General features: G+C 38.0%; 1 protein-coding gene across 3 annotated transcripts; it reads left to right on the forward strand.

Moving 5' to 3' along the window:
* Positions 1-675: 675 nt before the first annotated feature.
* Positions 676-15,412, forward strand: piwil2 (piwi-like RNA-mediated gene silencing 2). Of its 3 annotated transcripts, none has more exons than XM_085908822.1 (24): positions 676-817; positions 1,706-2,048; positions 2,114-2,219; positions 2,815-2,917; positions 3,715-3,896; positions 4,198-4,258; positions 4,427-4,537; positions 4,798-4,915; positions 5,591-5,715; positions 6,655-6,735; positions 6,807-6,920; positions 7,356-7,544; positions 9,019-9,103; positions 9,341-9,433; positions 10,008-10,148; positions 10,264-10,377; positions 10,996-11,184; positions 11,479-11,580; positions 11,962-12,078; positions 12,407-12,495; positions 12,614-12,719; positions 13,153-13,406; positions 14,053-14,160; positions 14,834-15,412. In XM_085908822.1, the coding sequence occupies exons 2-24, from the start codon at positions 1,734-1,736 to the stop codon at positions 14,988-14,990; spliced, it is 3,060 nt and encodes a 1,019-aa protein (XP_085764948.1). In that variant the 5' UTR covers positions 676-817; positions 1,706-1,733; the 3' UTR covers positions 14,991-15,412. The 3 variants fall into 3 exon arrangements, with proteins under 3 accessions (XP_085764948.1, XP_085764949.1, XP_085764947.1); XM_085908823.1 differs by having other exon boundaries at positions 721-997; positions 10,996-11,076; XM_085908821.1 differs by having other exon boundaries at positions 722-997.
* The last annotated feature ends 44 nt before the right edge of the window (positions 15,413-15,456 follow it).

Genomic DNA, 15,456 nt, shown 5'->3' on the forward strand with positions numbered 1-15,456 from the left:
ATGTTTAGAGAATTACACGTGTAGATTTTGTGGTCTCTTATTAGTCTTGTCATGTCTTTCTGAGTATCATATTGTTCTGTTCTTTATGTTGTCTGGACTTTCATTTTGGAATACATATATTGCCTGTATGTTCATGTTTCCTTGCATATGCAGTGCAAATTAGTTGTGATTATATGATACATAAATTATCAAATAATATAGATCATCAGGTAAATGCACAAAAGGCCTTCATGATGGTTTGGTTTGATTTGGTTTTAGATGGATTGCCGTTGTAGTTACTTCTGTCTAACAGTAGATGGCAACATATCCTCGGACACTATGTATTTGTATGACAGCCATTTAAAATGTCAGCACATGGTGTACAAACTAGGTTTGGTTTGGCTCCTACATAATAGTAGTCAACGTGGTTGATGAATATTTTCTGTAAAAATTAACGCAGCGAAATTGTTTTATTCCATACTTGAGTGTTTTTTTTGGGGGGGGGGGTGATGCTGGGGGGGGGGGGGGGGGGTAAATCCAGGCGCATTTGAAATATGTTGCTTTACAAGAGTTGTTTTAGTTACTATTATTACTAATAAAAATAAATGTCACTGTTCGAAAGGGTATTTTTACTTTAGGGGGCAATAAATCCTTCATAAAGTCCATTACGATATTAATTGGCGGTGAATGATTGGCAGCTATCGTACACCAATGGCATACACCTATTACATGGCCCAATAGCGCCTGAGGGCAGGTACAGTTCCCTCACTCACTCACTTTTCTATGACGACGACAGTTAGGAAGTTTGGTAAATTGGTCAACAGTTTTTCAGCCAAATGTGAGTTTTAACCTCCATAATACGTTTCGAGAACTGTTTTACTCCACTGACATACTAAAATTGGTTGGTTAGTTAAATAAATACAAGTCAAGCAACCGTGACTTGCTGCATCGTCTTGATTAGCGGCCTGATGTCTCCACAACCTTAATACTGATTTTGCTTCGTGGCGTGTCGATTGTAGTAAGTATTTGACAACGTATAAGAAATGTGTTGAAGAATATATTCATGTATTTAATAACATTGAAACGTTGGGGAGGAATGGGACACGTTTAAAGTGATGGGGGGAAACAGGCCGGCCGGCGGGGATCAAATCTGGCGTTAGCGACGTTTGCTATATTTTGCGCCACATTTAATATAAATATTCCAACGAATAGAATTCATTTTTGTTGTCCTTATTATTTACATTTCCCTACCCAGCCGCACTCTAAAATTCTAAATTATTGATTGGAACGTGACAACAAATTATCCCCATGCTGCCGAAAAGAACTGGAATTAAGAAACAAAACCGGATCTAACTTGTGCGTGCGAGAAACAGTAAAATACTGCAAAAAAAATTCACGCATCCATTCATTTTCAACAACGCTTATTTTGGTCACAGGAGCGTATTGGAATTTATCCCTGCTGACTTTGACTATAGCTTATCCCAACTAACTTTGGGTGAAAAAGTGGACTACACCCTGAACATATGTTCACTCACCAGATGGACTGAGGTTGCATTTAACATGGAACTTACACACACAAAAAATGTATTTCACCCCAAAATTCTAATTGAGCATTAAGATATACGGTGAGAACATAGCCCTTAGTCACCGCAGGACACCATAATACCACCCAACCCTCTAAAACATTCAGATTTATTAACAGAAATTTCTTCCCTTTGTGCTGCAGTTGAAAAGAAATATTTCAAGTGGACAAAATGGATCCAAACAGGCCACCTGACTTCAGTAATATGGCGGGCATTCCTTGGCGGGGCCGTAGTAGAGGGCTTGCTGTAGCCAGAGGATTTTTCCCTCTGACTAATGTCCTACAAGTACAAGGCTCTGGGATACCTGCCGATGAGCCTTTAGCCGGACAAGGTAGAGGGTTTCAGTCTGACGATGGAGGACATTTTGGAGTTAGAGCGGGGCTCTTTCCCTCATCAGAACCCAAGATAGGCATCTCAAGAGGCACGGTCCTGGCTAGCACAGAGGTTCAGAATGTACTTGCAGAAGCAGCCCCCACCAGGAAAGAGGTAATCAAAGAATGAAATGTGTTTTGTCTATCATTTTTTTAAAAATTCTATTACTTTTTGTATAGGTTGGCTCGCCGTCACGTGGTCAAGAACCTACACTGATTTCAATGTTCAGGGGAATAGGCTTTGAACCTTCAGTGGCCTCAAGAGGAAGAGGAACATTACGAGTTGGTGTGTATATAACTGCCCCTCTAGGATTTTATTTTTGTGGTAATTGTAGTAGTTGATAAAAAAAAAAAAAAGACGTACCTGCTTGGTGCATTTTGGTGAAGTTGGTCCAGTTGCGTCTCCATCTGTCAAGCGATCACCTTAAAACACAGAGATGTATTTATTGCGTGTGTTAAAGCGAATGGATCACTCAGATCACAGCCTGTGCCATGGAGATGCTTGAACCTGAATATTTTTCTGATTACCTGTAATAGACTCCACCTTTGTGTTTCATCTATGAAATGGAGAAGATCGTGACCGGAGTAAACACTGATGTGACACTTTCACTTTATTTTACTGACAGTCAATGGTCCAAAATGGTGCAATGTATATATTTTAATCTTGCGAGTGCAAAATATATTAGTCAGTTAATCCAAGCAATAAGTTATTTGTGAGTTTTGTGGGCTGGCCCAGTCCCTATCCGCCACAAATAGCACGAGTCCACTGTTCACCAATTAGGACAAAACTGATGACAAACACATTGCAAATTTCTAGGGAATTTTGTAGTTAGTCGTATCGTCACATATTAACTGGCAATTCACTGCAATTATTTTCGCAGGAAGAGAAGTAGTCGGAGAGGTGGAGGAGTTAAAGCTGCCAATTCCGGATGTAGAAGCCAGTAGCCCACACATTGGCCACCGCCAAGCAGTGATCGGCAGAGGGTAGGAATGACTAGATGAAGTGTTGTGATCGAATGGGATCATCTAAGTTTTTTGCATTTGTTATGGTGCACCATTGTTTCATGCAGGACTGGAATCTATTTGCGGTAGTGGGTATCAGGCAGCAGGCCATGGTCGGAGGCTGGCACAGGGGGTGGTGGATTGGTCGGTTGCCCTTTTAGAACTCATGATTTGAATAGATTGCTTATTTTAATGGAAGCTGTTGCTTCATTGAAAATAACTCAATTCAACAATACTTAATTTGTAACGTATGATAAATTAAAATTTTAATAAATGTTGACGTCAAATCAAACACATAGCAAGTTTGAATAAATACAAAATGATGGTAATGTGTGCTGTCAGCTATTATTCCACAGATTTTTACTGATGTTTTATAGTTTTTGCCATGGTATCATTTCAGGTATGGTTTTGAAGTAAGATATTTGTTGTGGAAACACTTGTAACAGCACAATTTTCATTCAAGTCCTGCTGTAAACATGTTAGTTACAGCAGAGAGGTACCAACTATGAACAGCACATTAATTGTTACAGTTTACTCTAATGCTGATTGGACCCCAAAATAGTAACACACCATAAGCAAAATTCAATAGTATGTTATTTGTTGATCTTAAGATTTTCACATCATTTTGTCTAAGTTTTAAAATTGGTGTTTAATGTAAGTTACACCGTACCAATTGCATATCCACTAAATATTTTTCCCATTATTAATGAAGTGTCAATTTTGCTGGGTTATCGCTATGAGTTATATTAAAGCCAGGCATGGCCTATGAACTCTTGCAGAGTTCCTGGCCAAGAAATTTCCCCTCGCATGATGATGGGAGTTGGAAGAGCATTAAATCCTGCGCTTGGACTAGGACGAAGATTTCCTTTACCTCTTTCCTCCCTTCCTCTCAAAAGTGGTCAGGCTGGTTCTCTTACCTCTGAGGCAACAGCATGCCATCCCTCTAAGACCTCTGAAACAGGTAATAAGCCTAAACGTTTAAAAACCACTTAAGGGAGCAGAGCATCAATGCATTAACATATTCTATCATAGATGGGACTTGAACAAATGTTTCCTTCACTTTATTAGTAATAAAAGGTTAATGAATCCCTTTTCTTACTTGAGTCGAGTAAGCAATAACCTATCCTAAATTAGGTCATATTACATCCATTCATTACCACATCAATCAAAACAAAACTACAATCCTTAAACTAAGAAAAAGAAATACTTGTGTAACAATTTACTATGTCAATTATGTGAAGAAATTGTGTCCATTGTTCAAGCGGCGCAAGACCCCGTGGCTACCGCACCAGGAAAGAAAGAATTGAAAATGGAGGCAGTCCAGTAAGATTACTTTTTTACCTCTAACTATCCCTTTTGGTCATGTAAGCAAAGTGTTATCCATTTGTTAATAACTATCGCGTTATCTGAATATGATTGATCAAAATATTTGTGTGTGTGTGTGTGTGTGTGTGTGTGTGTGTGTGTGTGTGTGTGTGTTTTCTTGGTCAGCCTGCCACTCAACAAGGCTGGATCAAAAGGAACTCCTGTAACTATTGGATCAAATCATATTCCAATTTACTGCAAGAACAAAGCTGTTTATCAGTACCATGTGACGTTTAGGTAAGTAATATTGATCCCTGACTTCTTTTCACTTCAGCAGACAAAACAATATTAGTAAATGTGCGTTTGTACACTCTTCTACAAGTATTATGGAAATATACCATATACATAATTTATTGACCTATCATGATGTCCAATGACATGAAGATTCACTTTTGGATGACTGAGCTTTAATTCTCTTGATACACTGTATTCTTTTTCATGTATATACATGTGTCTGAAAATATTTGTGACAATTTGTATATCCACTCTTTTCCCAGACCAAATGTTGAATCCATGTCAATGCGCTTCGGAATGATGAGAGATCACCACTTGACCACAGGAGAAGTTACAGCTTTTGATGGTTCTATACTCTACCTCCCCCTACAACTGAAGGATGTAGGTATTAATTTAGGAGCACAAGCCAGTGTAATATTTATGATCTTCCTATATATTGGTATTTACCTTCCCTACTAAGGAAGCCAAGGGCTCGACTCTTTTATCTCTGATCAGATTTTCCAAGTCAACTAACTGAACTTAACAAGATTCAACCCATTCATTGATTTTAGTTATGCTTTTTTCTTGTACTTCTAAGTCCTCATGTGTAGAGACGATGTAATTTGTAGAGCCTGCTTGTTTTTTGGCTTAAGCTTTGGAAGTTGACGCCATTTTTGAAAATTAAATTATTTCATTTTTTCAGCCTCGCTGCACCCTCCCTGAAATAGTTGGGAGCCCATTTTAGTCTCAGACTACAATTTGGGAATTGTTCATATTGTTAAACTGTAAATGTACTGTATGTGTTAAACAGAGATGAGAATTTTCTGCGGATCCGCGGATTTCCGTGGTTTTTTTTTTCGTCAAAAGTATCATTCTCGTCAATTGTGTAAATCTGTTGAGAATTTATATTTATATATGGGGGGGGGTTATGGAACATTAAAGGGCACATCGAAACAAAAAAACACAAAGGTACGTTTTGTAATTTTACATGTCCCCCAGACCCCCGGCTACTTTTCTGTGTTTTTTTACATTTGCCATTCTCATCCCTGGTCAAAGTAAATTTTGGTGAATTCACAGGAGGTGGTTCTTACGAGTTTGAGAAGAACCGACAATGAAGAAATCAAAATCCACATACAGATGACAAAGATATTGCCACCCAACTCTGAGCTATGCATCCCACTCTACAATGTCATTCTCCGGAGGTACACTTTTGAATCTAAAGACCGAATGTGTCAACTTGGGCAACTATATTCTTACAGCTAAAATCATTTTAAACATACTTTTGTTTTTTCAACGCAACTCACCCAGGTTCTTAATTCGACCCATAGCAATGCGCTTAGCAACGGAAATGCACCTTTGCAATTTCCGGTGAGTGACGTCGTTTCAAGAAGGCTGAGTGCCAGTCAGTCATTGTACTGCACCGTTGATTGTCTCGTTCACTGCTCTATTCCATTGTTATCGCTGCATGTGGCAAAATGCATCGGCGCTTTGTGGGTATATATTGTTCACATTCAGGCCAATATTGTTTGAGGAGCCATCAGACAAGAATTGGGCACATATTAAATAGACCAGTTTCGTTTGATCAAAGTAGATGTATTTCACCGTGGTGTCGACGAGTGTTCTTTATGAGATCAGTTTTAAAAAAATGTCCGATGTCTTGCCTTTCCAATGACATTGTACAGTAGGACACCAACCCGCTATGATGTGCTCTGTACTAGCAGAATAGAAACGTATCGTGCGTAATTTAGAACATAGCACAGCATCAAATTTCAAACAATAAAGCTAGGATAATAACGACAGCCGATGTATATAACTTACTGCTCTTCAAATCTCAATGGTGTCGCCTCCACTTGATGTCCGGTGTTCTTCCAAAATGACAACCAGTTCAGGCTTTCTGCCACCTATTGCCGATGACTGCTGGGATAGGCTCCACCAAGCCCGCGACCCCCATGGGGACAAGCAGTGTAGAAAATGGATGGATGGAATATATGAACTAGAAAATACTTTTTTGTGCTTTATTTTTTGTTATGTTAAATTACTTGTCAGATGAAATGTTCAAATTTGGCATTTTCTGAAAAGTACTTCAAACTTTAAAATGTCTTGGTTTTTAAAAATATTTTTTTTCTTTCCTCTGATTCAAGGGTCATGAAAATGATTGGATTGAAGCCTATCGGGAGAAATCATTATAATCCAGAAAATGCAGTAATTCTTGACAAACATCGGTATGTAGTATCTTGAAATGCTACCATAAAGAGGCTTTGTTCAAACCTGTTCAAATAAATGTGTTTTACAGGCTGCAGGTGTGGCCAGGCTATTCAACATGTATCAAACATACAGATGGAGGTCTGTACCTGTGTGTTGATGTCTCTCACAAAGTCTTGCGGAATGACTCTGTGCTGGAATTCATGTGAGTTAATGCAAAATGAGTAACACAAACAGTTAAATCATTTGAATGGTAAATCCAAATATTTATTTGATGTTGACCAAATGACAAAAGAACTCTAAACTTTTGAGAAATACAATTTTCAAAGTGAAGAAGGTGAAGACATTTCTTTAGTTGTGCTTAGAATATAACATTATTTGGATATTTGTTTGAGTGGTCTTTCGTTACATTACGTAAATTCTGTATTCAACTGTTGAAGGGTGTTTGTGAAGCTGCACCGTATTCAAAGAACGACACACTGTGTTTTAAATGCTCTCTGGCAAATAACGCCAACCTGTTGGATCATCAATTGGTCAAATGATTATTGATTGTTGAGACAAAGCTGTCTTTTTCAAAATACATAAAGCACAAATGGGCATGTAATTTAAAACTAACATTTGACATGTTTTTTCCTGCCAGGAATATTCTCTACCAACGAAGCAAAGAGAAATTTAGAGATGAATGCACCAAAGAACTTGTTGGAAACATCATTATCACCCGCTACAATAACCGGACTTACCGTGTTGATTCCATTGAGTGGGACAAATCGCCCAAAGACACTTTCACTTTGATGGATGGCACAAAAACCACTTTTGTGGACTACTACAGGTATGACAACTGTCTTTGAGGTCATCATTAAGCAGGGAAAGTAAACATTGAAACATGGCTTAAAGTACTGCGGCATATATACCAGATTTCAAGTGCATACATTTTTTGCGTAAGATCCAACTTATATCTGCGTGTTCTTCCTCATTCGAGCAAATCAAATGACTAAATTTACCAATAATGTGACAATATGGCACACATTGAAATATTATAGACATTATAGAAATAGAAAATCATTATAGACATTACAGAAATAGAATAATCCTCACATGCACACAAACAGCTTAATGGAGGTTTTTTTGTTTTGTTTTTAGTTTAGTTTTTAGTCTTCTACTTACAATACAATATACCCATACCAGCCAGCACTCTGTTTTTGATGCACTTTGAATAATCGATTGGCAAATTCGAGCCATCCACAGAGTTTCCCAACTGTCAGCGTGAACCAATGCGGGCTCGAAGCGTATATCCGAAAACGCTAGTAATCAACATCCATAACCACGATTAGACAGTTGCTTTAAACAAGTGACCCTTAGCCCGGCAGCGAGGAGTGCAAAGCCAGGCAGGCTGCCAGGCTTTCCTTGAACAAAGGGAAAACCTGATAAATATAGCATCTGTTTTAGTCTTGCGAGAGAGGACAACACAATAAACGAAACACTAAATAAACCCTAACACTCCTAAGCAAAATAAGGGATGGATAAGACAACAAATCTAACCTAATTCCTCTGAATCAAAAACAGGAGAAAGTGTTTAAAGAAACCATTAAAAAAAAAAAAAAAGTTGTCCCAACCCTTCCTGTGCTTGACTTTACAGATAGTGATACTATCTATACTATACTTGGGAACTCTTCGAGATACAAACTGGAGCCTCGCAATACTTTTGCATTTACTTACGAACCAAATTTTGACTTCCGAACCGGTTACCAGGTTACCCTCTGCTCCCACCCACCTGTCTCCTTTGCTCGGCCATTCCCTGTTAGTCTTGGCCAGTAACAGGAGCGTCATTTTTTCCCGTCGGGTTTTATTACAATATTTTGGCTCGTGAGGAGTTCATTATTAGGCCTACTTATTGGCTCGTGATCAGCCTGGAATGTCCACATCTGAAGCTAGTTTTTTAAATTGTTTATTTAATTAATAATAAGGTTTTTTTTTTCCCCCCTACCGTTTCTACTTACAAACCGGATCGCAGAACGAATTAGGTTCGTAAGTAGAGGTATCACTATATTAACAAACATACATTGTGTTATAGCTTTTGAGGTGTGCCAACAGAGTCAACAACTAACCCTAACTACAAAGGCTCGGTTGTTCAAAACTCTGTTATTTTTTTAACCACTGGTTAAGTAGATTCAACCGACCTTTAATTTTAATGGCACATGATTAACTTTGATGCTGCATTTTACTGACAACGTGACTAATCATCTTTTGAACAATACCTATTCATCGCTCAATTAACTTGATCTTTTATTGTCTATTAATCACAGCAAGCACTATGGAATTATTATTAAAGAAATGGACCAACCTCTTCTAATGCATAAACCAAAAGAGCGTTCCAATCCAGGTGGAAAGGTAAAAGTTTTTCAATTTCTCTTTATTAACTCAATACCATGAATGTAACAAATGTTTTTCTTGAGTCTATTAACACAATATTCCAATATAAATCTGCAAGGAAATGTAAATGAACCTCAAATGTCAGTACTTAGCAAATTGAGTGACATGGCCAAACATGACTCAATGGAATATCATTTTAATTAAAAGAATTATTAAGAATTTTCACACTGAATACTTATAACTTATTAATTTCAGCAAGTCATTACTGGAGAAATCTTAATCATTCCTGAGCTTTCGTTCATGACTGGAATCCCAGAAAATATGAAGAAGGATTTCAAAACAATGAAGGTACATTTGATCTGCATTTCTTATTTCAGACACAAACCAAAGTATTTTCCGGACTATAAGGCGCACCTAAAAACCTAAAATTTCCTCAAAAGCCGACAGTGCACCTTATAGTCTGGCACCAAATTCCTAAATTTAAACTGGCCCGAAGCATTGTGTCATGAAATCAATCATAAGTGGCCCGCTGAAGACTATGATGAATCATGAATCAAAAAGACTATGGATCATTATTTTGTGATTATAAAGTAATTTGTTGCGTCTGAAGTTGAAATAAAAAAGGTAAAATGGAGAATAATTTGATTTGGATTAAAAATCTGACATGATGCGTTAATGGTGCGCCTTATAGTCCGGTGCTCCTTATATGAGGACAAAGTTTTAAAATGGGCCATTCGTTGAAGCTGTGCCTTATAGTCCGTTCCGCCTTATAATCCGGAAAATACTGTAAAGCAAAATTTGTATTTGTTTTTTACATAGTCCTTGGTTAACTATTGTTCTTAGCTTGTGCAAACTGTAAGTACTCTCAAAGGTATCTGTCATTGGCTGGCCACTATTAAAAAATTGAATTTAAATATTTTAGGACCTGACCATGCACATTCGTTTGAATGGCAACCAACAAACCCTTTCAATAAAACAACTTTTGAAGAACATAAGCGCTAACCCCGACAGCCAGAAAGAAGTCACCAAGTGGAACCTTGAATTCGCCTCGGAAATACTGCAAGTAAGTTACACCACTGACAATGAGACTATTTTTTTTTAAGTATATGTTAAACTATACATTCACTTGTCAACCCAGATCTGCTTGATGAAGTGGAATTTCATTTTCACTCTTTCAGGTACAGGGTAGAATTCTGCCTCTTGAAACTGTCTGTGTCCAAACTTCGTCGTTTACAATCGGTGCTGATGGATTGTGGTGCAGAGATGTTGTGAGGGTTGCTTCAATTAGCTCAGTAAGTAACTGGGACATCTGATAACTACTTTTTGATAAATAGACAAAACTTTGCTTAAAATAATTTCAATTTCATTTCAAGATTATAGCGATCACTCTAACTTAGATGTCTGATTTGTTTATTACGGTCTGAGTTGCATTGCATTATTCTTGGTCATAGTCTTGTTCTTGGTACTTTTGCTTACAAGTGAGGCTGCAGCAAACAATGTTTTTGATAATGAATTAATTAATTTGATCCAATTCAATGATTCAATATGTTTTACTGTTGCATGGCATATATTTAAGTGTCATTATTTGAATCTAACATGTATTGATTATGATTAATTTACTGTTATAGCCATAAACAGGAAAATAGCCACAAATACATATTAATCACTGTTTTCCAAAGTTTTTATTTTTGTGTTCCAATACAAAGATCTGCTTTCATGGTAACGATATGAAATTTGAAACTGTAATGCTTAAGTTGAACACTTGTAAGTAAACTATCTTATCCCTAAACTTGGTCATATGAGAAATATTTCATTTTAAAAGCTTACACAGGAGCCAGTTTTGCTTTTTTTTTTTAGCTCAGTCAGGTTTGTTTTGGTCGTTGGTATTCATTGTCAAATCAATCTCTTAGGTCCCCCTAAAAAAATGGGCCATCTTCTACCCTTGCCGCTGTGCAGACCATGCTGAAGAGTTTATTTCAACCTTGAACAAGGTGGGTGGGCCTCTTGGGGTGAAAGTAGCTCGTCCAGTGTGTGTAGAGCTGAGGGATGATCGCACAGAATCGTATGTCAAGAGCATCCACTCTCAGCTCACTAGTGAGGTAAGACATGCATTTTAACAATAGACATTCTGCCCATGATTCCCTGCTAATTTTAACCTTTTTTTTTTTAAATCAAGTTGCTCCATAATTTTAAGATGTTAGTACTGTAAAATGACAAGGACAATTTTACTATTGAAATTAATTCTTATGGCGAGAGTAAATTGAAAACCCCCAAAATTCTGATGTTGATGATTCTTGTTTGTAAATGAACACAATATATTCTAGCCGTATTGAAAAAACAAAACAAAAAAACATTTAAGAATACTGTCTTATATTTTTTATTCTTGTTCATAGCCTACTTTGCAGCTTGTAGTGTGCATCCTGGTAGGGAACAGAGAAGATCTCTACAGTGCCATCAAGAAGCTCTGTTGTGTTAAAAGTCCCATCCCATCCCAGGTATCATACAGTAGCTAAAAAAACAAGTGACAAATTTGAAATCATAATTATACAGATTGTCATTCATTTTAGCAATTGTTGATGATCAATGACTTTGGGATTATCAAATTGCTAAAACTTGAAGCTGCTGAGTTACATAGCATTTTGTTTTCCACTGAACATGTTGTCTATTTTTATTTTTTCAACAAAATTGCGAACATTTGGTACATATAGAAACATATACCACGTTAAGGTGAAATAAAGAAATAAAGTGTTCCCTTGTTCACCTTGTTTTGTTGTCCAAAAAAAAAAAAGCTGAACAAAACGTGATTCTCCCCTAATTTTAGTTGGTCCGGTTTATAGTCCAGGAAATACGGTAACTAGTTTTGTTTTGTTTGCTAGGTTATCAACATCCGGACAATTTCCCAGCAACAGAAGTTAAAGAGTGTGACCCAAAAGATACTCCTGCAAGTGAACAGCAAATTAGGAGGAGAACTTTGGACTGTCAATGTCCCTTTGGTAAGCCCCGTGCTTATCAACAGCCACAGTGTTTGTGTGCAGGCATGAGAGAGAATATTTTAGTTAAATGTTGATACGTATGTACGTGTATGTTTGTTTTGGCAATCTAAAGTGAGACAAGATGTCATTTTTTTTCTAAAACCTTTTCACCACTAATGAGACCAAGCCAAAAGTGTTGAAAGTGTGTGCATTTATACAACCAAGAGATTGTAACTGATTTAATTTTACTCTTAAAAGATTTACAACTTTTTTCAGTTGAGTTGTACAGATTGTCATAATGGCGAAAATGTCTTGATCACATTGGCACAAATTTGCAAAAACCTCATAGAAAAAAATAATGGTGGTTGGAGTTGATGTCCACCATGACATCAGCAAGAGTCGCCGATCAGTCATGGGCTTTGTTGCAAGCACAAACAAGTAAGTCTTTTTCATTGTTTATTGGTGTCAAATCAATGTTCATCCCTACGTTGTTTTTTGTTTTTTTTTTTTTGTTTTTTTTCTCCCCCCCCCCCCCCCCCCCCCCCCCCCCCCCCAGCTCACTGACTCGCTGGTATTCCAGAGTAACTTTCCAAGGACCCAATGAAGAAATCATCAATGGTTTTACAGTTTGCTTGTTGGATGCACTGCACAAGTATCATGAGGTAACACAAAGAAAATTTATAATAAACAACAATTTAAGAGTATAAATTGTATAGAGTATATTTAGAAGAATGCACATATTTTTCTTAATGAGTGTTTACAGTTACCAACGCATTGAACAGTGAACTGACTCAATAACTCGTATTGAACCAAAATTCTTGAACCGATCGGTTGCTTTGGTCAAAAACCGTTTTGCCTCCATGATATTTAAATCCTCTTTTGTTTGTTGCGGTCTAAATTTTTATCGGCCAAGGTTAACAAAGCCAATTACTACATACTGTGTTGTATACTTTGCAATGTTATTTGGAAAAGACGTATACTTTGCAATGTTATTTGGAGAAGATGTGTGTGTAATATAACATTTTAAGGACAATATTTTACTGCTTAATTGCTATAGTGTTTCCAACATATAGTATATATAAAACTTCTACATAGGTCAACCATCACTTGCCAGAAAGGATTGTGGTGTATCGGGATGGCGTGTCAGATGGTCAACTCAAGATGGTTGAGCAGCATGAGATCCCACAGCTAATCAAATGCTTCGAGACGTTTCCCACCTACGAGCCCAAGCTTGTCTTTATTGTTGTCAAAAAGAGAATCAGCACTACCCTCTATTCATGTGCTGGAAGCAACTTTGGCGCGCCTTCACCTGGAACTGTTCTGGATCACACACTCACTCAAAATGACTGGTCAGTGCATTTTTTTGTTTGTTACTGCCAGTTTTGTTTTACTACTAAACCGTATTTTTCGCACCTTAAGGCACTTCTGGTAATAAGAGCAGACTCAATTCCAGGGGCTTTTCTGTACTTAATCCACAGATAGGATGCATCGCATTATAGGGTGCATGCATGCCATGACAAAAAAATTAAAAATAAAAACACGTCACAGGAGCAAGGCAGTGAGTTCAGTCGTACTTTATTCAACTGTTTAATCATGTACTGTATTGTACTCACATTCTTAATCGATATTAATATGCAAATCCATCAAAGTCCTCATCTTCTGTATCCAAATTAAACAGTTGGGCAAGTTCCCCATTAAACATGACATTGACCGATTGCACTGGTAAACAGCAAATTTAATCAGAGATGACTTTGTCTCTCAAAAGATATCTTTGATATCGATTTAAAAAGAAAAGAAATTGTAGCACAACAGTTTTATTTTCATTTTGAAGGTTTTGTTTGACCTATAAAAGCTTGAATGTTACCATGTGTCGAATTTCATAGCTATAATGTGTCAGAAAAAAAAAACACATGTTTCTGATCCTAACCCTTAATTCATAAAAGTGCTCTCACAAAGTTACAAGTCTGTCTTTCCCCTTTTCTCAACATACTGCAGGGTGGACTTCTACCTGTTGGCACATCACATTCACCAGGGATGTGGACTTCCTACCCACTACATTACTCTCTACAATACAGCGAACCTGATGCCTGACCATCTACAAAGGTTTCCACTTACACAAACATGAAAATAGAATAGAATAGAATAGAATAGAATAGAATAGAATAGAATAGTCCGTCACCCCCTCCGTGAGTAGTCACCATATAGTGGTGGAGGGGTTTGCGTGTCCTAATGATCCTAGGAGCCAAGTTGTCTGGGGCTTTATGCCCCTGGCAGGGTCACCCATGGCAAAAGGGTCCTAGGTGAATGGCCAGACAAAGCACGGCTCACAAGGAACCCCTGATGATGACTACAATAAATGGATTTCGTTGTCACTCGCCCGGACGTGGGTCAACGGAGCCAGGGTTGGAATTGGGGCTTGAAGGCGAGCGTCCGGTGGGCGGGCCTCCGCCCATGGGGCCCGGCCGGACACAGCCCGAAAAGGAAAGGCGGGTCCCCCTTCCCATGGGCTCACCACCTGTGGGAAGGGCAAAAGGGGTTGGGTGCAAAGTAAGCTGGGCGGCGGCCAAAGGCAGGGGACCTTGGCGGTCCGATCCCCGGCTGCAGAAGCTGGCTCTTGAGACATGGAATGTCACCTCTCTGACTGGAAAGGAGCCTGAGCTGGTGCGCGAGGCAGAAAAGTCTGAATGTCCAACCATAGTTTACCATACTGCTATAAATTGTCATTGTACTGATTGAAAGGCTTATTTTAATTACATTGACTTTTATACACCAACAGGCTGACCTTCAAGATGTGCCATTTGTACTGGAACTGGCCAGGCACTATCCGCGTTCCAGCCCCATGCAAATATGCACACAAACTGGCTTACCTTTCAGGACAGTACCTCCATTCAGAACCCTCCATCCAGCTGGCCGACAAGCTTTTTTTCCTTTGAAACACAAACTATTTTCCTGCCAGTAATTGTTAACCAGTTATGGTGTGAAAGGAAAGAAATGTTTGAATAGAACTGTTTAAGAGAATTGTACAAAACTAGAATAAGAGTTAGAGGTCTCACTGTAGGATTTTTTTTATTCACTCTAACCCTAAATGGCATCTTACTAGCCATGGATAGCCACAGCATCCGAGATGAATAAAGACTGGATAAAACGCAAGCTCTACACTTTTGGGCAAGCTTGTTTTCCTTTGAAACACGCAAGCTTTATTTTTCTTTGAAACACACAAGCTTTATTTTCCTGTTGAAACACCAAATATGTTTTCAAGAAATATGTGTGAGTTATTGTACCATTTACCATTTATGGTGTGAAAGGAATGAAAATGCTGTTTAAATAAAATTGTTTACAAGAATTTTACAAAAAATCGGATACGAGTTTGAAGTCTTACTGTAGGTTTTTTGTTTTTAA

The sequence above is a fragment of the Syngnathus leptorhynchus genome, chromosome 4 (genome assembly GCF_054491065.1).
Source record: "Syngnathus leptorhynchus isolate UIUO chromosome 4, UIUO_Slep, whole genome shotgun sequence".
Lineage (NCBI taxonomy): Eukaryota > Metazoa > Chordata > Actinopteri > Syngnathiformes > Syngnathidae > Syngnathus > Syngnathus leptorhynchus.